General features: G+C 38.7%; 2 protein-coding genes across 3 annotated transcripts; one reads left to right on the top strand and one right to left on the bottom strand.

The window, feature by feature from the left end:
* The first annotated feature begins 1,885 nt into the window (after positions 1 to 1,885).
* On the top strand, positions 1,886 to 12,494 carry LOC103704957 (calcium-dependent protein kinase 26-like). Of its 2 annotated transcripts, XM_008788500.4 has the most exons (7): positions 2,416 to 3,157; positions 5,215 to 5,358; positions 5,446 to 5,598; positions 6,217 to 6,332; positions 9,020 to 9,187; positions 11,152 to 11,376; positions 12,149 to 12,494. In XM_008788500.4, exons 1-7 carry the CDS (start codon positions 2,416 to 2,418, stop codon positions 12,269 to 12,271), a joined length of 1,671 nt encoding a protein of 556 aa, XP_008786722.2. In that variant the 3' UTR covers positions 12,272 to 12,494. The 2 variants fall into 2 exon arrangements, with proteins under 2 accessions (XP_026659623.2, XP_008786722.2); XM_026803822.2 differs by having other exon boundaries at positions 1,886 to 3,157; positions 5,215 to 5,598.
* Positions 12,495 to 23,151: 10,657 nt separating this feature from the next.
* LOC103704956 (scopoletin glucosyltransferase-like) lies at positions 23,152 to 25,239 on the bottom strand. Its single transcript, XM_017842226.2, has one exon. The coding sequence runs from the start codon at positions 24,868 to 24,870 to the stop codon at positions 23,395 to 23,397; it is 1,476 nt and encodes a 491-aa protein (XP_017697715.2). The 5' UTR covers positions 24,871 to 25,239; the 3' UTR covers positions 23,152 to 23,394.
* Positions 25,240 to 27,231: the final 1,992 nt, after the last annotated feature.

The raw sequence follows: 27,231 nt of genomic DNA, 5'->3' as shown, positions 1-27,231 counted from the left end.
TTTTTGGTAACTGGCATCTTACTACACTCGGGTGTGAGTATACCCCGAGTAATTAGAGTGCAAAACATGAGCCAGTCCATACAGAATGGAGTTAGTGTCGTCCCATGAGAAGGCCCCGAAATGATGTGCTGCAAAGGAGGCGACCCAGTTCACCGCACTGTTCGCTTCCCAAAATACATGTACGACCCCAAGACTCTCCAAAAGATGGCAAACATCCTAGACTAGTGGCTGTAGATCTGGCCTGGCATGCCCGCACCTGATTCAATCAATCACTGTAGCCGAATCACCCTACAAAAGTATCCTCTGAGCCCCCAAATGCACTCTAACATGAACGAGGCCCTCCCACACCGCGTGCAACTCCGTCGCTTGGACAGACTCATCAAATATGCGTCATTCCCCTGCCACAATTAGCCTGAGCTCCTGATCTTTGATCACAAAGCCCACACCACACCTGCTGCCACCTTCTAAGATACTGCTATCGAAATTCACCTTGAAAAAACTAGGGGGTGGGGGCTCCCAGGATGCCATGGGTACCATCGCATGCCTGGGCACTGCAAGAGCCAAAAGGGGGCCCTAGATGTCCCTATCATCTCTAGGTGAGATCTTAATTGCAGTGCTCGCTAGCTCAGCTACATGTGCAAATGTTCTATCCACCACTGATCTCAGGTAGAATCGTTTGCCCTTGAATATTCTTGCGTTCCTATCCAACTATATGTGCTATGCCATGTAAGCCATACAACCCCTCTCTCTGCCCCGCTAGGTTTCCATCCTGAGTCCCTCAACTGACTCAGAAATGTATCTGTGGAGGTGAAAGTTTGCCGGTGGATCAAGGCCAAGCCCCATACCTGAAGTGCCCGCGGGCACGTGAATAAGACATGGCTGATGGTCTCCTTCTTCCCCAGGCACCCCTCACAGCCGGCAGGAATCCAAACCCCTCTCCTAATCAGGATCCCTTTGGTCGGTAAGATACCCCACGCTACTTTCTACAAGAAGAGAGCCATAGGTGGATGTACCCGTAGCCGCCAGATCCAATGCGCCCCCAGCCGACGAGCTAATCCCGAGTCCACTATGGCCTAAAGATCGTTAGCTGTAGCTCTCGCTCTTTCTGTGAGGCTCCAAATCCTCCTATCTATCGTCCCATTGATGATAGAGACATGGCAGGACTCTCTCAGAAAGGACATCATCAAAAAAACCTGTGAACCCCGGCAGCATCCCAACTGCTCTCCCGGGATGAGAAGATTGCTCACTCTACTTCCAGCCAACGCAATTAGGTCGAAAAAGGTCTTTTTCACTATTGACCGAAAAGAGTGGATCACATGTCCAGATCAAATAGTTACTTCAAAGAACCATTGTTGTACGCAAGCCACTTGAACCTCATCCAATTCTTCCATTTATGAACCTACAAGGCTGTGGACCAATGTCTTTTCTCCGGTCAGCTGTATACTTGACCAATTTTCTCCAAATTGACCAAAATAACCCTTCTTAATCTATACAACCTTCCATGTTAACAAGAGCATATATTAATCTTAGCCGCATGGAGGCTAGCGGCTCAACAAAGATGCCCGCATAGAACTTGGACCGGGAGAAAGCGACCTGAGCTTTCTTAGGAACCACTCTTCGTAGTCCCCTACCTACTTTTCCATCTTCTCTGGTCAAAACTCAACTATTGCCATGAGCAATTAATTAACTAAACCTAATGATGATCTGACCAATTGAACGGCCCTGATCAAAGAAAGTCAAGATATTTATAAAACATTCAATTGTGTATAAGACTCACACCCAAATCCGCCGCCCTCGATCCCCAAAATGCCAGCTGGCACCGCGTCATATTGTAACACGGGTGGACCTTCCTTCTTTCCTTCCCACCTCCATTTAAAACATTAATTAATTTGAAAATTTAAATTTAACTTTATAAACTTTTCTCGCAAGAAATGGTGGTCCGAGAAGCCGCCATGAAGGATCCTTAGATCGAATCCCACCATCCCTTAAATCCGGTTCACCCTCCTCAATTCCCTAGTTCTTTCTTCGATTCGTTTTGAGATCTCTTCTTTTCTCCAAAGTTTTTTTCAAATTCCAGCTAAAAACCCAGCTTTTGATAATATTCATCACGAATTCCTTTTTCTCTAGCTCTCTTCTCCCTCCTCAATTTCCCAGTTCTCTCTTCGATATCTTTTGATATTTCTTCTTTTCTCCAAATTTCTGCTCAAATCCCACCTAAAAACCTAGCTTTTGATCCAAGTCATTATAATATTCATTTTTCTCGAGCTCGGTTGAGCTGCTGGAGGTGTTGGTGAAGGAATTTTGGCGTTTTTTTTCTGCGAATTATGCTAGGAAAACTTCGAATCTGAGTTTCTCTTCTTCTTGGCGGTCGATCTTTCGATCGATGCCATATAGTTGGGGTTTTTTGGTCGTTTGATGGGCAACACATGCCGGGGATCTTTTGGAATCAAGTATCCCTACAGCTTCGGCAAGTCGTCGGACCGATCGGCGGCCTCTAAGCGGAATCCCTCCTCCTCCAACGGCTCTCACTCCTGCTCCAGCTACGAGACACCCAAGAATCCCGACCGTGAGGCCGCCGTGAGCCCCAGAGAGGCCCATTCCCCCGCCGCCGCCGCCGCCGTCATGAGGCGCGGCGTCGACCCCAACTCCAACTACGTCCTCGGCCACAAGACCCCCAATCTCCGGGACATCTACACCCTCGGCCGCAAGCTCGGGCAGGGCCAGTTCGGCATCACGTACCTCTGCACCGAGATCTCCACGGGGATCGAGTACGCCTGCAAGTCGATTTCCAAGCGGAAATTGATCTCCAAAGAGGACGTCGAGGATGTCAGGAGGGAGATCCAGATCATGCACCATCTCGCGGGCTACAAGAACGTGGTCACGATCAAGGGGGCGTACGAGGATTCGCTCTCCGTGCACATCGTGATGGAGCTGTGCGCCGGCGGGGAGCTCTTCGACCGGATCATCGAGAAGGGGCATTTCAGCGAACGCAAGGCGGCCGAGCTCACGAGGATCATCGTCGGGGTTGTGGAGGCGTGCCACTCCCTTGGAGTCATGCACCGGGACCTCAAGCCGGAAAATTTCTTGCTTGTTAATAAGGATGACGTTACCTCGCTCAAAGCCATCGATTTTGGCCTCTCAGTGTTCTTCAAGCCAGGTAAAATAATTTTTTTTCTTCCAATTTTGGCAGTCTGGGTTAGCGCCAAAGCTGTTGTCGATGAATTTTTTCTGCTGTGTTTTTTAGTTGTCTCCTTTTTCTTTTTCCTTTTAAGATATCTCATGCATATTAATTGCATAATTATGTGTTCTACTGGCTTTTTCGATATCTCTCTATTCAGGGATTATCTATCATGCTTTACCTGTGGGTATATTCTTGGCATGGTTGGATGGACGCAGATTATTTATTAAATGATGGGTATCTGTCATGATAAAGTACTTGAGGCAATAAAACACTAAGGAATGCTACTGTAGGATGCTTTAAAGAAGTTAATAATTGCAGGACTGTTGTACTTTGTACCCATATATTATGCTAAATTAGGACAGTATAGATAGAACTATTGCCACATAACTGCGACAGATATACTTGTCAATGTTATCAAGTGGCAATGTGTACCTTTTGCTCTGTCTAGCTCGTGAAACTTTTAATCTTGGTGGCTAAATTGTTCTTGTTTCTTCATTTCATTTTTTGTCATCTCTAAAAATATGCTCTAGAACTCTGAAGATAAATGACTGAAATCTGATAAAGATTAGCAGCTACACCCCCAAATCCAAATCTTATCATTCCAAAAGTTTGGGATACTTGAATAGTTTTCTGGAATGCAGATAGACATGCATCTGAAAGATGATTTCTTTAGATAGTTGCAGTTTAATTTCCTTCTTGATTTAATCTTCTTTCTGAAGAAACAAAGGATCATTAAATAACTAATTTAACACCAAAAAAAAGGGAAGTGGAAGCAGATCGATGATATAATTCTTACTAATGAGTGTATCTGTTATTTACTTGACTGATAACAGTCGCTACTTTACTTTGTGTCTGTTATTGCAGGTAGTACAGTAGTAGTGTGATAAAAAGAAATTTGATTTTCATGTTAATGTTTTCACCCTTATAGCTGTACCCATCACCTTTAGCTACTTAATAAACTAAGGTCAATGTTTAATGATTTCCAAATGGCAATAAGTGGTGCTGTATAATCCTGTATCAGCCCGTATCAATACAGGTACTTTCCCTGTCTGGCTGAACTGATTGTGTAAAAGGGCCTGTAGTGTGATACATGCTGTGTGACCTGTGACCTGTACCATCCTGTACAATGATGGTATTCATCTTATAGAGCATGTGCCATCCTGTACAATGATAGTATTTATCTTATAGAGCGCCAATTGACTTGGCTGAACTAGCATTCTTAGTTCTAAAAAATAATCAAATGCACAGTTGCTATGTCACGAAATGCAAATTGAAAATGAAAACAAAATGGGAAGATGAGGACACATTTGGTATTGCTTTCATTTTCTGTTTTTGTTTACAAAAACCCAAGAAGAAAAATGTACTGGACCTGACCTCTGCATGATGAAACCATTTTGCTTTTTCAAATTGTTTTTTTTAATTGAAATCTTCAAGGCTTTGGAAGCAAAGGTTTGTTGCTTTCAGAAACGAGATAAATGTGATTTTGGAGTAGCAGAAGATGTTTTTGTGTTTCTACACTAATTTCGTGTATATTTGTGATGCATGATTCCGTATTTTGCAAAATAATATTCAAATCCACACAGATGTTTAAACATTTGCTTTAATGCTGAAAGGAAGAAAGGTTACCTTCTTCTTTTTGTTGTGTAAAAAAAATAACGTGGAAACTAATATGATAGTTTATCTATATTACTTATGGATATTAGTTGTTGTAAAGATTATTATATTTAGAGCAAAAATTTGTTGTTTGTTGGAAATACTGTTCTGTATGAATAAAATAGGGATCTTGTTAAATGCATAATGGTTTTTGAGTCTCGATAACTATGTTAAAATGGTGGAAGGTGTGGTTCATCATGTATCATCTTCTTGTAGCATTTATACTCTACTTATTAGAGCACTCCAAGATGATACTTTGAGAGACTTCTTTGTAAAGATCCTATTCTTGTTATATACTTTCTCTTCACTCTTGTAATGGTTTAGTATAATTTGATTAACATAGCAGGCTTTACCTCTACTTGGTTATTGTGCAACTCCAGGTCAGGTCTTTGCTGATGTGGTTGGAAGCCCGTACTATGTTGCCCCTGAGGTACTCCTGAAGCATTATGGACCAGAGGCTGATGTCTGGACAGCTGGTGTTATACTTTACATATTGTTGAGTGGTGTACCACCTTTTTGGGCGGGTATGACTTTTATGTACACTTGTTCACACTGCTTCATGATTCACGGCAATTTGGCAATCACTAAATTTGAAATTTCACTTTTTGCAGAAACACAGCAAGGAATATTTGATGCAATTCTGAAGGGAGTAATAGATTTTGCCTCAGATCCATGGCCATTAATATCTGATAGTGCCAAGGATCTTATCAGAAAAATGCTCTGTTCTAGTCCTTCAGAACGCTTGACAGCGCATGCAGTACTATGTACATTTCTCTTTCATCTCATAAGTGTGTGAAAATATATACTCATTTATGCATTATATATGTATGGCATCCCTTATGAGAGGATGGACTGCTTACCTTTATCTTGTCAGACCCTTATAAAATGGTGACAATGGAATGTGTGGTCTTTTTGTGACCTCAATCTCCATGCATTCCAGAGTTGTTCAGGGTAATACATTTGAGGTATTAGGAGACATTTTTTTATAAATGCAACAGGATGACTTCATCCGAGTTTTCACTTTCATTAGTTTAAACATATAAAAAATCGAAGATATGTAATAAGATACTAGAAAGTTGAGAAGAAGATACATATAAAGATTTGATTTTCTTTTCTTTTAGTGTTCTTGGTGTTTACTCAATTAAAAATTCTAAAGCAAAGCTTTTAGCACAGTTCTGAACCTTCTCCAGTTCTAGAGCTTTTTGTTAATGGGTTACAGGAGAGTTAATTTCCAGGTTAATTTACCATTTTTAACAAGAATTAGGAAGGAGTAGATGATCTGATATTTTGACTGCATTGGTATGATTAAACTGCCAAAAATATTGCTTCCAATATATCGAAATGTTTTTTTGACATTTGTATATTCTTTCCCCTATGCTCAGGTCATCCCTGGATATGTGAAAATGGAGTTGCTCCTGACAGAGCTCTTGATCCTGCAGTCCTTTCTCGCCTCAAACAATTTTCTGCAATGAATAAATTAAAGAAGATGGCTTTACTAGTGAGTGCACTATTTTAATGTGAAGTTAGCTATACATTAATTTCCTGAGCAGTTAGGCAGCTTTAATCCCTACAATAAAGCACGATAATATTGAGAAAACATTGCTCTTCTATATATGTTGACATTATGATAAGTTCTCTTTTTTTATGAATGATTCATGATACTTTAAAAATGGTTCCATTTTCTTTCCCATTTGTAAATGATGGTTGCATAAATTCACTTCTAAATTGAAATTTTCCCTTTATGTAGGATGTAATCATATAGCAGGTAATTTTTTTTTTTAGCAGTCAGTTCGGTGACACTTCATTGTTAGGATGTCTCCCTTGCAATATTTTAAAAAAGGGACTTTTGCATATATGCCCTTCAGTAATTTCTTATTCGCTTATTTATCCATCTAAAAGTGCAATCCACATATATACGATCCAGAAGTCGAATACTTGCAAATATATATATCCATGGTATGCCGTACCGGCCCGAACCGGGCGGTACAGGATGTACCGTACTGTATCAGTTTGGTATTGATATTCAGTACGGGTGGTATACGGTATACCGACACTCAGTATCCTAAAAAAAATTTCGTACCGTACTGTACCAGTTTAGTATTGATATCCAGTACGGGTGGTATACCGACACTCAGTATGCTAAAAAAATTTCGTACCACTGTACCGATACTATACTAGTGTGGCACCGGTACGGGGTCCGGTACTGAGACGGTGAACCTTGTATATATCCCTTCAAAATTCTGAAGGTCACATATAATACACCGCCAAGATTATGAAACTTTCATCCATTCCCCTACTCTTAAACTAAAACAATGTCACTTATAATTTTCCTTTACTTCCTAATGGTTTTTACCTAGCTATATTTCAACAATCCAAGATCCTAGGAGGGGAGATTGCATTTGTCAGCCCAAGCTTTTGCCATGGCACCAAGCAATGACCCCATTGTGACCTGATTGTTACGGGTTTGAAACACGAAAACAACCTATTTGCATGTAGGATAAGGCTGCGTACATTTGACCTTCTTGGACCCCATAGTGGCGGGAGCCTTGTGCACTGGGCTACCTCTTTTTTCCCTAATGGATGCCTGCATATATTCAGTTTAAATGGTTCTTAGTTTCTTATTTATTCTAATCATCAAAACATATAGGACATTGACATGTAATTTCAAATATGCTTCTTAAAAGTTTCAAAAATCATAAATAATATAGGGAAAAAATAGTCGATGCCAAGTTCAGCTAACTTGGTCCCATTCAGAATAAGCTTATAATTTCAAGAGTGTAATGCAAGATGTGAAAGACATACATACTAATTTAAGATTTCTGGAGGGAACATATATGCTTTCACCTTTTTGAAGTAAATTAGCAAATAAGGGATTTTTGAGTGGTATATATGCAAAAATCCTAAATATTAATAATGTTAGATCATATATGTGTATCTGCTTGCTTACGGATGATGGGTGAAATGCGGGATTACATTATTCAAGTCTAAAAAATAAGTGCCTGATCCTCATATGATATCTACAATCTATTCTGTGTAGGTGATATAAATCATGGGGACTGTTCATTATGTGAGAGTTTGCTGTGTTCCATCAATTCAAGGCTCCAATAAAATGTTCCAAGAATAACAGCCATTGTCCTTGTTAAGTTTGTGAATGATCCTAATTGCTTCTCTATTCTTTAAAAAGAAAAATTATTCTTTTAAGGACTTCATATCCTTTTTCTTGAATGGAATGTGTGGATGAAAACCTCTAACATATGTGTTTCATTATTATTGCTCAACACTCAACTGATACTATGAAGTATGTGGCATGGGACATACACTTAGCATAACGCGTACTAAGTTCTGAGTTAAGTTTCCCATGTCAACCTTTGCAGTTTGCCTCCATTGACAACAAAACTGTGTTTTTTAAAAAAAAACTTTACGTACCTTAATGTTTTCGTGATGTGTCCCAGGTGCTGATTTATTTTCTTAGATGCAATCCTTGTGAATTTGTATGCATGTATTCTACTAGCCTCTTCTAATTATAATGAGGAGATGCCTTTGAGTATGGATTCATAATAATAATATGAGAATTTTGCAGAAATAGTGCATCTTATTTTTACTTTTGCAGATTCCACCCACTTTTATGTTATTTTGCATTAACTGAGCATTTTTGAAATTTTCAAATGCTTTTGCCCTTGACTTATCAGACATATTCCAGCCTACAAATGTCATGACATGCTCCAAAAAGAACTGTAAATTAATTACTAAAAATATGTGCATTCGTATAAAAACCATGTGCATCCATTAACAATTTAACATTGATAAGTTCATTTACCTCTTCTTAAACATATCATTCGGGTGTATCGATTAAGGCCATGCTCAAAAATGTCATTTGAATCTGGGCCGTCCCCGCCATCCCCAACCAAAAAAAGAAGAGAATCCAAATTTTCAAATTGAAAAAAAAATTGAGTTGTTTTAGAAAAATTCCCTTATAATATTGACCAGGGAGAATTGGATCTTCTTCTTCATTTTACATGATGCTACTAATTTATTTTGTGAATACTGTGTGAGCTTGATGTAGTTCTGGTTGCACTGCTATTTTACTGTCACGTTATCAAGGTTTCTATATATTGTATTTTGCACTCCAGAATGAAAGAACTATGTGTTTATGATTGTTTGATGGCTTGTTTTGCATCTTGTTAGGTAATAGCTGAAAGCCTTTCAGAGGAGGAGATTGCTGGATTGAGAGAAATGTTCAAGGCAATGGACACGGACAATAGTGGTGCTATTACATATGATGAGCTGAAAGCAGGTCTGAGAAGATATGGTTCTACTTTGAAGGATACAGAGATTCGTGATCTTATGGAAGCAGTAAGTCAAGCAATAAAGACTGCTATCTTGTTTTCATGATTATTTAGTATCTGAATAAAAGGATGATGGACATGGTCACAATTGATCATACTATACTTTTTTTTGTGAGAAACATCAGTTCCAGCAGTCTATTACTTCATTTTCCATGATATCCTTCTAAGTGGACATGTTGATGATTCTGGGTCTTGCTCGGTCTTTTTTCAATTAAGAACTCTTAAAATATTTCCTCTTAATTTTGTGAATTTCTTAAGCTCTCTCTCTCTCTCACTCACTCTCACTCTCACTCTCACGCATACACATAATTCATCAGCTATGTGAAGTGTAACCTGTTTTTTGGTTTGTTCCTGTTGGAATCAGTTGAACCAAAGGCTTATTTGCATGATGGTTTCTGTTTTTTGTGTGGTTTTAATAAGTCTGAATATATGCAGAATAAATTTGAAATAGGTAAATAAGATTATACAAAACCCTTTTTTAACTGTTTTTATTGATAATTATTGGACATTTAAATGGGCATATGATAGCTATGTGATGAGTTTGGATTAAAATAAACCAGCTAGTCTTTTGTCTGCTGGTTGGCACATCTCTCCTGAGTATATATTCTGGGGAGAGGTTCTGAGTTTGACTTGGGAAGATGGCCCTCTGACTGAAATCTGTGTGCATGTCTGTGTGCACGCACACGTGTGTGTGTGTGTGTGAGAGAGAGAATGGACAAACAGGTATTTACTACATATTTTCGTAACCGCTACGTATTTTCTTGACCGGACAGTACACCATTTGCATAGTCTGTAGATATTGCTCAGTTAATTCTTGTGAGTATTAATCAAAAAGTTGTATAATTAGGTTTTGTTGCATAGGAAAAGCTATGGAATAGGGTGTCATTTAAGGCTCTTATGAGGTTGGTAAGTATAATATCTTGGAAAAAAGTTGGGAAAATTGATATTGAAGGGCATGAAAATATGAGTATGATGGATAATTAGTTTGTCATTTATCAGTACTTCAAGCCGAATATGGCCAATCTTGTTTGGATTCAGCTAACTTACAGTAAAGAAACCTCTAGATTTGAATAGTTTTCTGGGAAATGTCGAAACAGCAATAGTCCTGTGGCATAAAAATAAATTTTTCTATAGAGGTCTGTCAGAATTTGAAAATATTATGGCAGGCTGCACTGTTCTAAATTTCACAAAAAAAAGAAAACTTTGCAAATTCATTAGCTAGCTTCTTAAAAATGGCTTTGCCCAAGAACCTGTCAACTAATACTTCTCTTTCATGCTGTATCTTGGCTATAAAATAAGCTAGAAATAAATTTCTTTTCTAAATGTATTGCCTGATGTGTGAATCTGAAGTTCCAAAATATGTCATCATACCTTGTAACATACTAATCTAAAGATTATCATTGTATTGATCTAAACTGGTCAACTTATATATGTTCGCTGAGGCATGAGATGGAATAAATAACTGGTTGCTTGCTGAAACTTGTTCCTTTTCATTTTAACTAGCATGCAAAGAGACTCATGTCTCATTGTCTCATTTTTGGGAAAGGAATTGATTGGTATTGATTGCATAACTTGATCTGTTGCTTGGTTTATATCTCAATTATCATTATCAACAAATTTTGTTATGTCCTCTTCTAATTATTCTGTTTCACAAATATTCAAGAACACTGTCATGTGGATTTTGTATGCGGTGCTCTAAAATTAGGCCACTTTTCTGCACATCAAAAGGTTTTAGAAATTTATGCTCACATTTATTCACCTAGCTGAAATAATAATCTGGTCATTTGTATGTAGGAGATACTCTTGGAATCGAAAACTACTCTACACTGCTAGATTTATTTCTAATATTCCTTTCACAGCTCTTTGGTTGTATGTATAACTAATTTTCTGTTTTAAGGATTATTTTGTCAATAATGCAAGGAATGTGATTCCATTTGCCTGGTTTGTCTGACTAGTTAAAATAAATTTTAGGCTGATGTGGACAACAGTGGTACCATAGACTATGGGGAATTCATTGCTGCAACATTGCATCTCAACAAGTTAGAGCGTGAAGAACATTTGGTGGCAGCTTTTTCGTATTTTGATAAGGATGGAAGTGGTTATATTACAGTTGATGAGCTTCAGCAAGCTTGTAAAGAGCATAACATGACTGATGTTTTTGTTGAAGACGTTATCAAGGAAGTTGACCAGGATAATGTAAGTTTCATATTTTAAAATTTTTTTGATATAGAGTACACCTTTTTGTGGCTATAATTTAATGCTGTCTAATGCTTTTAATAGCTGAAAACTGTAATGTTGCACACATTGCTGGTGCATGTGACTAGGTGTGCCATGTCTATCAAATTTATTATTTTTCTTCACTGAAGAAAAGCTCTTGAAATTGTCTCAGAATTTGAAATTATGTCGGTTTGTGTTGGCTAACATGATGCTTCAGTTAACATTTTATTTCTTCAGTATTAGCTCCATATAAGATGGCAGATTCTTGTATTGATTCAGAGCTTTACATAACTCTAGAGCATATAATCAACAGCTGAATGATTCATACAATGTCCACCAGTGCGAACAAAGTTTATTTTATTTTACCATGATTGTTTTTTTAAAGTTGTTAATGTACCTTTTTGTTCTGAAAGCTTCTTATTCCATCAACTTGTTATTTTTACATGATGGGGTTCATTTAAAGTGTTGTAGATCTTTGGAAAAATAACTCTGTTGTTGTATAATGTTTGTGTCATATTTTCGCCTCTTTAACTTTTCAGTGACATTTAATATTTCATGCAATGCAACCGGATGTTTAATTAGTATAGTTGTTTAATTTCATTCCATTTTAGTTCAAGTCCTTACGGAATATATTTGTAGGTTACTACTACTCCAAAGTTCGGCATAACTCGCAAAATAAAAGAAGCAGCGTAGGTGCTTAAAGATTATCTTTGTTATGAAAACCTAATGTCCTGTTGTTGTGTTGTTTCAGGATGGTCGTATTGACTATGGCGAGTTTGTTGCTGTGATGCAAAAGGGCAACATGGGAGTTGGAAGACGGACAATGCGGAACAGTTTGAATATTAGCATGAGGGATGTGTCAGGGGCTTGCTGAACTTTTATTTATGTACAGCTTCTCTTCGACGAGCTGATTGTTTCCAGTGTTCCTTTCCTTCCCTTTTTGTATCTGGGCTGTGAAATGAATATGGAAAAATAGTGGTGTTTGCCTTGTTTGGTATGAATTTTTTTGACAGAAACATGGAAATTGATGTAGGAAACATCTTTGGTGTGCATCTTTGTGATTTCTTCTTTTAATTAACTTCTATTATTTCTGAAAACAGTGGAAGTGAAATTTTCATTTCCCTTTATTGCTCCCAAAACTCGATCTGAAGATACGTGGAGCACCAATCTGCACGCACAAAGAAGAACGAATAGGAGTCATTGAGTTGTGTCCGGTGGGGGAGTCTGCGAAAAGGGGTTTGGCATGCCAGGTATGAAAGACTTTTTTATGTGATCTATTATTTATTAGATCTTAATATCCTCCATTCTACAAAATCCCTAGCCTTAACTCGTGCAATAACAAATGGTTGTTAGTTACCATGGATCCGGTTTAGCTCAGACTAGCATTCATTAGAGTATGGTTGGCCAAGAGTTTCTACACACTCGGAACTTCAGCTTGGCATAGAGGAAAGCTTTTTGCTCATCGTCACGCTTGGACTGGGCTAGTGGTTCAAAGACTTCTTGTGCAGTCCCAAAATCGTGCTAAAGCTCTACGACTGCTTGGACAAGATAGAATAATCGATCCAGAAGAAGGGTTGCTCTTAATCAATTTGTATCTTTTTTGAGTTGAGAAGTACCACCAGCTATGCTCTAAGGATTCTTCTTTCTGATCCATTATTCAGATCTTATTCTTCTTGTATGTCAGAAATAAAGAACCTTGAAACATGAAGTCGAAAAGAAACAACAATCCGAAGAGTAGCAGATAATCTCAGCAAGACAATCGGCCTACGTCGCATGATTCCTAGACTCCTAGTACGTCCCAGATCCTCAGCCTTTTCAACCCATGGTGGCACTTATATCTGCTGAGTAATTCAGTTTAGTCGTTCAATGGGTATGACAATGATGGTGTAGAATTTACTCCAGCAGGGAGGAAATCCCCAACTCAACACATAGAATCAACCTAGCTGTCCGGCACAAAACAATAGCAGGTTTTGCTCGAGAAATGAAAAAACTCACCAAGACAACTAAGCTTTGATCTGTTCAAAGATGGGCTCAAGTCTTGGCTAGTCTTTGTTAGGCTGACCTAAGAAGACCTCTATCAAGGAGGCTAACCTCGACAGAAGAATCGAGGAGATAAGAACTATGATGAAAGACTTGAGGGGGAAGAGGACAAAAGCACTAGAAGATCTAGAGCTCAACAATGAACCCAGATCATAATGGAGCTATTACCTTTGAGGTTCAAGATACTATAGTTTGAGTACTATAATGGTACCTCAAACCCTATAGATTATCTCAAGCTTCAAACTTTGATGTTGTTGCATGGTGCATCGGATGCTATCATGTGCCATACTTTCCCTGCCACTCTAAGAAAGGTGGCTTGATCATGGTATTCGGGCCTCTAACTTGGCTCGATCAGTTCATTTGATTAGCTTACCTGGCAGTTTGTTAGTCCCTTCATTAGCAACAGGAGGTGCAAAAGACCTTCGCAAATTTGATGGTGATCAAGTAGAAGAAAGATGAGTTGCTTAGGTAATACATTAATTGCTATAATGCTGAGGTACTGGAGGTATGTGACTTGAATTGGGCCATAGTTGTAGCCGCGATAATGAATGACCTGAGGAACTTGTGCTTTTGTGTCTCCCTTTCAAAGAAGCCCCCAAAAGACCTATCTTAGCTCGTGGTAAGAATTGAGAAGTCCATCAACACAGAAGAGGTGATGTCAACTTGGAAGGAAGCAGTTGAAGATTGGGCGGACAAGAAGCGCTAGGGCCATTGTGAGCATAGATCCAGGAAAAGCATGAAGAAAAAGCATAGGTGTGAAGAAGGGACTTCTAGGCGAGCTAGGAGACCACCTTGGGAACTTGAGAGATATACTTAACTCAATACCTTGAGGAGTTTGATTTTGATGGAGATTAGAAATCGGGAGTATGTGTGGTGGCCCGAAAGGATGCTCATCCCAAACTGGGTATATGGTGAGGATGGTGACAAATTGTGCAAGTTGGATCCCTCTTGGATGAGGGGACAAAGATCCAGATCGCTAGAGGCAACGCCGATGTATTTCCTTACTGACATGCTAAGTATAGATCTATATATTATGGTCTATAAGTTGAATGTGGATCCGAACTATAGATCTGTCCAATAGAAGATGAGGAACTTTGCCCTTAAGAGGCAACGAGCAATCAATAAAGAGGTGGATGAGCTCCTTGGAGCTGACTTCATTTAACAGGTGGACTACCTGACTTGACTTGTCAATGTCGCCTTGGTGAAGAAGGCCAATAGGAAGTGGAGAGTATGCATCGATTTTACTAACCTAAATAAGATCTATCCCGAAGATAGTTTTCCCCTATCAAAGATAGATCGGCTTGTTTATGCTACCTTAGGGCATGAGTTATTAAGATTCATGGATGCCCTTATAGACTATAACCAGATTAAGATGCACCTAGCGAGACGGGAGGCCTTAGCTATCTACTATTGGATGACCTAACTTACTTTCTTAGTCAGAGTTGGAGGAATGGCTCGGATATAGAAGTAGGGAGCATGTGATGTGGCTCAAATTTGACCTTCAATCACGAGCTAACATGTGCTATTAAAGAGGAACGAGAACTTATTTTAGTTGAACTAGTCCTCACGGTCTGAATTGGATAAGAATGACCAATTGGTTGTTTTCCACCTGGCTTAGAACTCAGGAGCCCAATATCGATTGGTCAAGGACTCCGTATCTATAAAAAGAGGCTTCATATACCAGGTACAAAAGACTTTCCTTTCTGATCTATTATTGAGATATTATTCTCTTATATTCTCCAAAATCCTTTTCGCCGACTTAAGCATTAGAGAATCCTCCGCCATACACAATTCCGATGATTGCTGCTCTTTCTTCTTTGTGTGTGTCGATTGGTGCTCTTTAAGTTTTTAGATCGGATTTTGGCAACAATATACTTTTTTTTAAAAGTGGGTCTTTTCTTATCTTCCCCTTCTTGTCTCCTCTCCTTTTGTCTCCTCTCTCGATGCTTCGAGCCTTAGATCTGTCACCACCGCAGCGCCTCCATGGGCAACCGCTCCCCCTTCAATACACTGGTGGGACTTTAACGGCATTGGGCAATGTCGGGTTCCGTCTCCATGCCATAAATTTGTTGGACTTCGACTTGAGAGTGCAGGAGCATGAGACTTAGCATATCTCTATCTTCCAATTGATGAGGCTGAGGGGTGGAGAAGGAGGAGAAGGTGGGGGAGGAGAAGAAAAAAGTGACATCAAACTTGATATCTTGAAAAAAAATACAAATAAATTATTTGTTTCTAATTTTCTTTTTTAAAAAATTGAAAACGATGCTAAACAAAATCTAAATAATCCATAATTATCCTAATATATTCTATGAATATGGAAATCTAGAAAGTTGTTTGCAGAATGTCATGTCAACAGTGAAATCAAACTTATACGTTATCAAGATGGTGCAAAGACTGTGTCAAAGATGGTGCTTAGCCAGAAAGGGCTGACAAAAGAAAATTGGGATACTTTTAGGCTCATTTGGATTGATATTTTACGTCAAGCCGGTTGCGGACAAGCGAAAAGTGCTATTCGTCGTTACTGATGTCTCACAGAAAAGTTGGGTCATCGTTTTACAACCCTTTCCAGCTTTAGCTTTTGATGGCAGCTGCATGCTTTTCCTCTAACTTGTATCTGAAGAATAAAACACTAGTTCAATCAATACTCGATCACATCTCTGGATTGGATATAGACTATTGAAAGAAAGCATGCAGACCGAGTGAAAAATAACGACGATAACTAATTCCATGTTTTTCTCCCAGTGCAAAACGTTTATAAAAAATATCAATCCAATCAAAATCCATATTTATGATTGTTGCTGGAAATTGGACCCGGGGGCTGCCGCGAACTGAGAAGGGAGGAGCTCCGCTGCCGGGACAGTAGGTGGCGGTGCGTCGACTGGTGGCGTCCTCCTGGAGAATCCTGCAAGAAAGCCGGTGGCCGGGCTTTCCGGCGCCGGCCCTCCGAAGCTTAAGTCAGAGGGGGCTAATATGTGGAGGGTAAAGAAGGAGAATGTTTTGCTTTTTTGTGTCTCTGTTTGACTGTTTTCCTTTTCCCCCAGGTTCTCTTTTATAGGAAGATATTATGTTACCTGGGAGGTGACAGGGGAATTTGTCTTCTTTTGTGATAATTGGGCACGATCACGCTCATTAATGGCGTTGTGGAGAATAAGGCCGGATCAGGCCGGAGTCAGGGAGTTGTCACGGTTGATCGGACCCGTTGGGGTGGTTGAACCGTCGGCCGTGGTGGGCCTGGGGTTCGTAGATGGCAAGTGCATTGATTGCTGAGTGAACCGGTGGTCAGGAAGAGCCATACGCTTTGATGGTTCAGTGATCCGGAGATCATCTTGAGCCGTGTTCATTTAATGACCGAGTGCATCGGAGGCCTGAGGGGGTCTCATGCATTAATGATAGGGCGTGCCGAATGCCTGCGGAGATCACGTGCCTTGATGACTTAGGGATGGTGGCAGATTGCAGTGGAGTCATGTATTTAGTTATCAGATCCTTTAGAGGATTAGGTGGAGATTGGATATTTGGCTAAGGCACGGGCCCGGCACGGGTGCCGAGCCGAGCCGGTTGCTTAGCGGAGTGTCCTGTGGCGGGGTTGCTTCTCTTGGTCGGCGCTTCTTGGTCGAGCGCCTCTCTGGTCGGCGCTCTTTGGTCGAGCGCCTCTGAGGAGGCATGACTTGGGTTTTCCCCGCAAAAATGATTTCTCAACATTTGATTGATTCAAGAAGACTTGTAATGAATGGATTATTTGGACATGTACATTTCACTAGTTCATAGAAGAAGTATGTTAACTTCATTGTGAATATAATTAACAAATATACCAAATAATCTTTAACAATGATATTACAAGACAACTTTTCTTAAATGCTACCTTGAATAAAACCATTCACAAACTACGTGCCAAATCAATTTTCATGGAGGAAACTGTAATGCACACATGTGCATGCAGTTGCTTATATACATAATCATATGTAGGTATATATTTATACAAGTATATATATTTAAAGAAACCAAAAACGGTCACTCCCTGTTCTCTTCAATATTGAATGCTTATTATTTATTTATTTATTTATTTATTATTCACTTTTTCCATAAGATTGTCCTCGCTCTTACTGTTCCAAAGATGTATGGAAAGGATAAACGGCAATCTTCCGCCATATTTTCATATTTTATTTTGTTAAGGAACTTATCTTTTCTTTCAAATAAAAAAAATTACGGAACTCTACTGTGATTTGAGAGGTTGGGTTGCTAAATTTTTGTGTTTTAATAGAAAGAATAGGCTCAGAAGACTCTAATTAATATAGTTGGGTGGTTAATTATTCGGGTTTATCACGAGCATATGACCTGAAGATAATTGCCTAGGATCCAAATTGACGCAAGGGCAGTGGTGTTCTAGTTATCTCAACATATTGTAATTGGGTGGGCCAGCAATCACACCTGTATCGTTTACCATCAAGTAACCCATGGTATGCGGTGGAATTTAATAAATAATAGAAAAAATTAACAGAAATATTGTGATGAAAAGAAGCTCACCGCCAATGAAGATTATTTGTTGGCCTTATCGACTTATAATCTATGAGAAACTAGTTTCAACACCGTACTATTGGTGATTAGAATAGTGTTATTTGGATACCATTGCCACCGATGGTTAATAATAGTAGTTTTTGGCGCTTTATGCAACCCATGCCACTGGCTTACGTGGCTATAACCTATTGATGTTGGGATTCTGGTATCAAAGTTTTTTTTATGAAAATAATAATATATTTTTTAAAAAATATTTATTGATGATTTATTTTTCAGTCATTATTTTATGTTTTAATTAAATATCTAGCATGCTTTGACCCCACTCTGGGGTATTATGCTGCTTACTGGGTTAATATAGCTCATTACTATATGTCTCTGTTTTTACATTCAGATGCATAGATATATGATCGCTTGGGACTTAGAGGATGCGCTAGATTCCGAAAATTCTTGCAGTTATTAACATTTATATTAGCATATGTTGCATTGTAATTATTGTCAGTATAAATTAAATAAATTATTGATTAAATAAATTTGTTATTACTTTGATATGATCTGTAGCCTTGAATATTTGTATAGTCTGCCGTACAGGTGTGCAGCGTTTGTCGAGTTTCGAGAGCGCGACAAGTCTTTTCAATGAAAGGATTCTGTGATTTCTCTTATGATGGAATAGATGCTTTTGGCTTCAAACTGCATGCTGGGCTATCATTGGTATCTGATGAGAAAGATGTAATAGCGGTCAGGAGGCTCTTCAAGAAGATTAGAGAGAGGCTTTGTAGAGAGTTGATGCTTTGGTTAGGGATGCCTGTTACCACACCTTTGCTGTGTTTAAATCCCTAAAGCTCAACTTAATCTCATGCGCTGTGCTTGGTGTGTTGCCACGCCAATTACACATGCACTATTTGTTACCAATATATTACCTAACTAAGTAAATAAATCTAATAATTGCAATTCTTAAAAATATATATATATATATATATATATATATATATATATATATATATATATATATATATATATATATATATATATATATATATATATATATATATATATATATATATATATATATATATATATATATATATATATATATATTATTCGGTAACAAAATAAATCTATTTTATCATAAAAAAATCAATTCTAGCACAAAATAAATATATTCATTTAATAAATTCAAATCATTAAATTGCAAATCCTCCAGCTCCACTAATATTAAATTTAAAATAAAAGTAAGAGAAAATAGCTAATTGAAAGCAGGTCGAAGCGCGTAGACGTTGTCCTAAAGAAGTGTTTGCCCCTACGTACGGGTCTCCCGGCAATCCTCCTCAAAGATACGACGACCCTAAACTTCTTCTTCGGTACGTCTTGGAAAAACTAAATCGAATCCGATCGGACTTGCAGATCTAGTAAAGAACGAAATAAAAAAATAAAATAAATTGAATAAAATTGTAAAAATAAAAATCAGAAGTGGCTAAGAGGAAAAAATTTTTTTCAAATTTTTTTTGGTATTTTTCTCTAATTTTTCGTGTCCCGAAAGAGATGAAATCAAGGAGTATTTATAAGGGTGTTTAGAGGGGCTTTTTGCAGGCGTGTCCGCATAAGCGCGGACACGCCCGCGGTGATTTCGCGGACACGCCCCAACGGGCGTTTCGCAAAATTCAAACATGCACGTGGCCGAATCTTGGGCCGCATGCATATTTAAATTTTTCCAACAATCTCCCACAAAAATTAATTTTTAAATAATTTTAAAATTAAAACAAAATGCTGGATATCTTATATTATGTAATAGGTGTAGGTACCTTTCGGTTTGAACCTTTACTTAGTAACAATTGATTACATATGTGAAGCCAAGGTGGTCTTAACCTTAAACCTCGGTCTATGGCTCAGATTAAATCAACAGCACACATACATAATATAGCCCGATCTGGGTTCTAAGCGGGTTGCGTTAATATGGCCATGCGCAGATATCTGTCACGTACTTTTTAGAAAATCGCCCATTTTTCATAATCGCGGCCTCATGACTGCACATATAGGTAAGTCCTAAAAAGGAAACTAGCAAAGAATCTCTTGCCTCTTGAGTCTCGGACTCATTAAGAATTATACAAACAAACTCATCCTACCGATTCTATAAGTCCAGATTAATCTTATAAGTCATTAAATTGATATTTTATAACTCATTAAGAGTTATTCTAATAAGCTAGCAAGGAAACTCCTGCCTCTTGGCGCCTTCACTAACACCTGCGAGTTTTGGTGTAATGGTAGCGCTTGATCCTGACAAAATCAATTATTGTAATTGAAATCTAAAATATCAATTTAATGACTTATAAAATTTATTATGCTATTAGAATAATTGATTACTAATTTTATGGTAGCAAATCAATTATTGTAATTGAGATCTAAATTATCAATTCAATGAATTATATGATTTATTACCTTATTAGAATAATTGATTACTAATTTTATGGTAGCAAATCAATTATTGTAGTTAAGATCTAAAATGTCAATTCAATAAATTATATGATTTATTATCTTATTAAAATAATTGATTGAAATCTAATAAGTCAATTCAATGAATTAATTATTATACATTAACCAATTTCCAAATTTTTCATTTGAATGGGATCTAGAAATTACTCCTTAAGGAGTCCAAATGGAGGTATGATAAACCTCTTGGAGGTTAAACAAATTATTATCTTTTTAGAATAATTTACTGAATTATATATTACTAATAAAAAAATAAATAAATACTTCTTTGGATTGTTGGCAATATATTCCCTAACTAAGCAAATAAATCTAATAATTGCAATTAATAGAAATTCTTGAAAAAATAATAATATATATATATATATTATATTCGGTATCAAAATGAATCTATTTTATCACAAAAAAAATATTCTAGCACAAAATAAATCTGTTCATTTAATCAATTCAAATCATAAAATTGCAAATCCTCCAGATCCACTAATATTAAATTTAAAACAAAAGTAAGAGGACATAGTCCGATTGAAGGCAGGTCGAAACGCGTAGACACTATCCTAAAGAAGTGTTTACCTTCACATACGGATCTCGCGACAATCCTTTTTAAAGATACGACGACCCTAAATTTCTTTTTCGGTATGTCTCGGAAGAAGCTAAATCGAATTCGATCGGACTTGCAGATCCAGCGAAGAACGAAATAAAAAGAATAAAATAAACTAAATAGAATTGTAAAATAAAAATCAGAAGTGGCTAAGAGGAAAACTTTTTTTCAAAATTTTTTTGGTATTTTTTTAAATTTTTATAGAGAAATATTTATAGAGATGTTTAGAGAAGTTTTTTTTTATCTTTTTGCGTATGCGCCCAAGATGATTTCGCGAACGTCCTAATGGGCGTTTTACAAAATTCAAACATGCATGCGGCCGAATCTCGGGCCGGTGTGCATTTAAATTTTTCCAACACCATTTGCCCATGCGCAAACGCCCATGCAATGATTGGCACGTCAATGGGCCCGCGCATGTACAGCGTTCACTGTGATCATAAAATGCATGAGCCACTAGTATAATGCATGGCAATTACCATCCTTTCTTTTTTATATTTTGGGCAGTGCTCCCACTTTCCCCACATTCTTTATAATCGTAAAATAGGTGCCAATACGCATTATTAATACTTGTTCTTGTTGATTTGTGCCACTTGGAGCATTATCGTGATGCATGATAATTACCTCCATTCCACTACTCCTATATTGTGGGTGTGCTATCATTTCTCCATATTCTTAATAATGGTAACTGTTAACTAGCCAATTAACAGTTAAAGGTTCATACTCCTGTTAACTCTCCAACCCCCACGAGATCATTCCATTGAAGGTTTCTTTCTAGGCCAATAGTTCTCTTTTCTCTCATTTCATACTCTAGTTACTTGATCTATACCCTGATGCTTCTGCATGCACTCTTGGTATTTTCACCTGCACCTTTGGTATTTCAATCTGTACCATTGCTATATTGGCTTGTATCTTTGGTGTATCAATTATATTTCTTGGTGTTTCAGGCTACACTCTTGGAGCATTTGCCTACATCCCTTGTTATTTTAGCAGGCGCCCTTTATTTAACGGCCTGCATTCGATCCTTAGTGTTTCGGCCCGCTTCTTTGATATTTGGTCAGAGATTGGCATTCTTTCAGTAGTAGTTAGCTTGTTAGCCATATATGTCACCTTGCTATGTACAACTTGGCCTACTGTCTAAGTGTAACTTTAGCTTATTGGCCTAGTACTTTAGTCTGTAAATATTCTTTTTGAAGGTTTACTGTTGCGACTGAATGAGCTTCCGAATCCTGTTGCTGATTAGTCTATAGATCACTTCATCAATCTAGATGTGGTGTAAACAACTATGCATAGCTCAATAGGTGTTATAGATATGTGTTTGATGCATGCAAGAAAATCTACAAGGATTATCTATAAGATTCATAATGATCCCATAGTAGAACAAGATCCAAAGAGTGGAGTAACGCGTAATACTATCATGTTGGTGCAGCCGACAAGATGAAAGAGGAACAGGAAGGGAAAGGGGAGATGAGTGGGACGTATTTGTTTCTCACCTTAATCCTCTACCGTTGACAAAGAATGATGCTGTTTGTGGTTGGATCTCGTCTAAACGTTTTCCATATTATCTTTTAATTTTTTTTCCACGAGCTACAATATTAAATGATTCTCACTTGATTAATAGCACGTGCTACATGTCCTGTCTGCCGTAGCATTAAAATAAACCATACCAAAAGGAATTTTTTATGATGATTATCTTAAAAACTAATATTAAATTATTATCACACAGTCTGGCAGGATTTTTTTAAAAAAATATGATAGATCATGATTCTCAAGATTCAAGTTGTATCTTTCCAAAGATTGGCTGATCTTTCTTTTCACAACATCAATTGTTAGATCGCATAATAGGCATTTTGAGATCCATGCAAATAGATGAAAGAAAGAGGTCAGAGTGCGATCTAATCGGTCGATGTCAGTAAAGAAAGATCAATCATTTTTTTAATACAATCTAAACCCTAATTCGCATCAGCAAGGAAATCAGGCTTGCAACAATATCTCCTTTTGTTAATTAGTGGATTTCTAACAAATTTGTAGGAGTGCATCAACAAGCTGGAAGCAGTGGCAACAGTACACCATTTTATTTTTACCACAACCTGTTATTTCTATTCAAATTTCAAGCCACCAGATCATCCAAAATGTAGCAGCATTATTTATTAGCATATAAATAAAGTCACTTATAACCAATAAGAATGATGGACTACAGAACCGTCAACAATAACTAGGGGTCCTAAGACTTCCAACTTTTTTTGATGAAAAAACAGTACATAACATTGCACTCTATGTTATTTTCAAAAAACCTATGGTTCACTAAGAACTCAGGACTCTTTGAGGAATTGCAATTAGGAACATCATACCTGTAAAAGATTCGCCAATCAAACATCACTAGAGACTACCTCTGGCTTCTTCCCCTTGTCCTCCCGGCATGCCATCAGCTCATCTATCAGCCGGTCCAAGTCCCCATGCGATGACCCCCCTTCCTCCATCGCCGCGCTCGCCTTCTTTCCAAACTCTCTCGCCCTCCTCCGCATCCCCTCCGCCTCCTCCCCTTTCCCCATCACCCTCTCCAGCGCCCTCGCGACCTCCTCCGCCTTCACTACATCATTCTTCCATCCCATTAGCAACATGTTCCCTCCCACCCCCGGCACCCTCACCCCGATCTTGAGCACATCCGTGATTAGCCTCTGATTTATGTACTGCTCGTAGAACAGCGGCCATGCAACCATCGCCACCCCTGCACACACCGCCTCCAGCGTCGAGTTCCACCCGCAATGAGTCATGAATCCTCCGACCGCTGGGTGGCCCAGTACCGCCACCTGCGGAGCCCATCCATGGACTATTATTCCCCTTATCCCCACCCTCCTCTTGATCTCTTCAATTCGTGGTGAGAAGCTCTCACCCAGATTCCTCCTCACCACCCATATGAATGGGTGGCCGGAAGCCTCGAGGCCGGCGCCGATCTCATTCAATTGATCATCACCAAACTCGCAGAGGCTTCCGAAGCAGACGTATAACACGGAGCTGGCTGGCTTTGCGTCCAGCCAGCTTAGCAACCGGGCGGGATCCGCGTCGGGATCCCGACCTCGGTTGCTCAGGTCGTTCTTGTCCTTGTGAACGACGGACACCGGGCCGATTAGCCATGTTCTTCGGCCCGGTTCTTTCATGTAGATCTCAGCATATTCTGGCTCGAGATCGAAGAAGGTGTTGACGATGATGCCGAAGCTGTTCTTCTCGGCATCTCTCTTCGTGTCAAGTGACTGCGGAACGAGGAAGGGCTCCGGGAGCTCGGACTTGGTAAGCTCCACGCGGTGTGGGAGGCCGGGGACGAGGAAGGGTTCGGAATCGGATGAGACGCTGAGGTGGGGAGAATGGAGGTGGATGGTGTCGTGGACTGTGAGAGCGAAGAGGCCGGGGCCATGGAAGACGAGGCGAGGTATGCCGAGTTCTCGGGCAACATCGGCGGACCATGAGAAGATGGAGTCGGAGATGAGGGCATCAGGGGGGCTGGGGCGGAGGAGGTCAAGAAGGGGGAGGTGGAGAGCGAAGGTCGCGTCATAGAGGCCATGGAAGCTGGAGGAGGAGATGGAGGCGAGGTTTTCTTGGCCGTCCTGGGGGAGGAGGTGGTGGACGGAGGAGGGGAAGGGGAGGAGGAGGAGACGGATGGGGTGGGGAAGGGAGGCGGAGCGGTGGAGGGTGGGGAGGACAAGGGGCTCGTTGGCTGGGGTGGTGATGATGGTGACGGCGACGCCGCGGAGGGCCAGGAGGGTGGCCAAGTCGAGGAGGGGGATCATGTGGCCGGGGCATATGAAGGGAAGGATGTACACTCGGAGAGGGCCTTCTTCTTGAGCCATGAGAGAGAGGGAGAGCGAGGACCGAGGAGGGTGGAAATCGGAGGAAAGGTAAGAGAGAGAAGGATTGGTCGGCGCAGAGATGGGTTATGGAGCCAAAGCCAGCCTCTGCCAGGCGTGGAATACGCGAGACGGAGCGGAGGCAGCCGGCTCGTTGTTATTTATTTATTGGAACCATACCTCAGAAAGTCACTGAAGAAAATGACTGGAAAGCTTTTGTAACGTCAAAAAATACTTTCTGATCCCCAAAAATATTTGTAAATAAAAAATAATATTTGATAAATTTTTTGAAAAGCTATTTTAGCTTTTACGGAAAGTTGAAAACAACTTTTGGGGGAAGCTTTAATTTGAAGCTTTTCCTGTTTTCAGCATTATTGGAAAGCTGTATTTTTGACAAAAATGCCCATATTAAAATATAATAATTACATAATTTGTTCCTTTATAAATCTAAAAATCTACTGGAACAAAGAACCCTAACCGTCAGACTTCCTTCCGTAGAAAAGATATTTTTCTTTTCTATTTTTGTATGCATCTCTTGAACCACATTTTAGAAGAAAAAAAATTTTTATTCCTTCTCCGTACCTTCCAAAATCAATCTATTATTTTTTTTTAATCATCGACCTCGCGCGCTGTGGTCCTCCTCGAGCGTAGACCGCGAAGAAGAGCACCAGGACCGCGGCATCGCGGTCCAGGCTCTAGCTGCGACATCGTGGACCGCAGCACCGCGGTCCACGATGCCTCCCCTCTCGCGGTCCACGGGTGACCGCGATCCTCTGTTACAGAGAGAGCCGCAGTCCATGCTCTAGCCGCGACACCGTGGACCGCAGTACCGCGGTCCACGGTGCCTCCCCTTACTGATCTCACGGTCCCCGGGTGACCGCGAGATCTCCCTCTGTTACAGAGAGAGGATCTCTCTGTGTTATAGAGAGAGATCCTCTCTCTGTACGCTTCTGATTGTTTAGAGATTAATGAACCAAAGGAAGAACTGAGTGCAGAGCAAAGCCAAATATTGGGTACCGTGAGATGGATATTCTGCATGATTATATTGCTTCTCAACTTATAGCTCGTTGACTTCTGAGTGCAGTGCAATTCCAAATGTTGTTTTGTTTTGTATTTGACCAAACATGAATGTTTGTTGTATTTTTGTTGCTACTACGTTAACAATGTAAAAAAGTATGAATAAGGTAAAGTTAGAGAGGATGGATATTAACTATGTGCAAGCCTTGATTAACTATGTGCTAAGATATATTATGTGTATACCATGCTAGATTAATTGTGTTCAATCCTTATGTAACTGTATACGAAAATTACTTAACTATATACCAGAAAGACGTAACTATGTGTCAGAAAGGCTAAACTGTGTGCCACGAAGACGTAACTATGTGCCAGGCTATATGAAGTGTATTCCAAGCCTTATTAAAGTACGCACGTAGAATATGCTAAATAATTCTTCATCTATGTGATTCTCGTCTAAACATCTAGTAATCATTTAATCAATTTTATCACCTAGCTAGAAAAATTATTAGAGAGATAAATGGTCATTCGGAGGATAAAAAATTAATTTACACTAATAATTAAAATATTTTATACCTTTATTATTGTATTATACTATAAATATAATATTATAATACGTTATATCATAATATATTAATATGTTATTTTAAATAATTTAATATAATGTTATATTATGGAAAATAAATTTATACTAATAATTATAATATTTTATACCTTTATTTTTGTATTATTCTATAAATATAATATATATTACATTATATCATAATACATTAATATGTTATGTAAAATAATTTAATATTATGTTATATTACCAAATATTAATTTACTCTAATAATTATATTACTATTATGCTATATTATAATAATATTATTTTATATTACAATAATATTATACTATATCGTATATTTATGTATTGATATATGTTATGTTTTATTATGTTCTGTTGTATAACACTATGCAATATACTTTATGGTAATTTTGCCATACAAAAGTACTTTTTCAGTTTGTTTACCAAACACAAAACAAAGTACCACAACACTTTACGAATGTAGTTACCAAACAGCAAACAGATTTTTATAACAGCTCTACTTCAGACAACTCTACTTCCAACAGCTCTACTTCCAACAGCTCCTAAGTACCCTCCATACTTCATTCGAGGCACAAGTCAATGGCGCAAAGACAACTGAAGCAAAATGAGAGTACAATATGAGATGAGATTTTTGAGTTTTGTTTAGGTGTATTTTTGGAAAGAAATGGGACCAGGAGAAAAAAAAGAAAAAGGATGTGCCTTTTATTTTATCATGTTTCTCATGGGAAACATTCCAAAGTAAAAATCTAAAAGCCAATTTT

This window comes from Phoenix dactylifera, unplaced genomic scaffold (assembly GCF_009389715.1).
Source record: "Phoenix dactylifera cultivar Barhee BC4 unplaced genomic scaffold, palm_55x_up_171113_PBpolish2nd_filt_p 000097F, whole genome shotgun sequence".
NCBI lineage: Eukaryota > Viridiplantae > Streptophyta > Magnoliopsida > Arecales > Arecaceae > Phoenix > Phoenix dactylifera.
Note: the sequence above shows the minus strand (reverse complement) of the source record. Positions and strands in the feature narration are given on the sequence as shown.

Excerpts from the sequence above, each read along its gene's own strand:
- LOC103704957 (XM_026803822.2), top strand. The coding sequence starts at position 2,416 with ATGGGCAACACATGCCGGGGATCTTTTGGAATCAAGTATCCCTACAGC. Across the intron at positions 3,158-5,214 it reads CTCAGTGTTCTTCAAGCCAG|GTCAGGTCTTTGCTGATGTG; the intron begins GTAAAATAATTT and ends GTGCAACTCCAG. Across the intron at positions 11,377-12,148 it reads AGGAAGTTGACCAGGATAAT|GATGGTCGTATTGACTATGG; the intron begins GTAAGTTTCATA and ends GTGTTGTTTCAG.
- LOC103704956 (XM_017842226.2), bottom strand. The coding sequence starts at position 24,870 with ATGGCTCAAGAAGAAGGCCCTCTCCGAGTGTACATCCTTCCCTTCATA.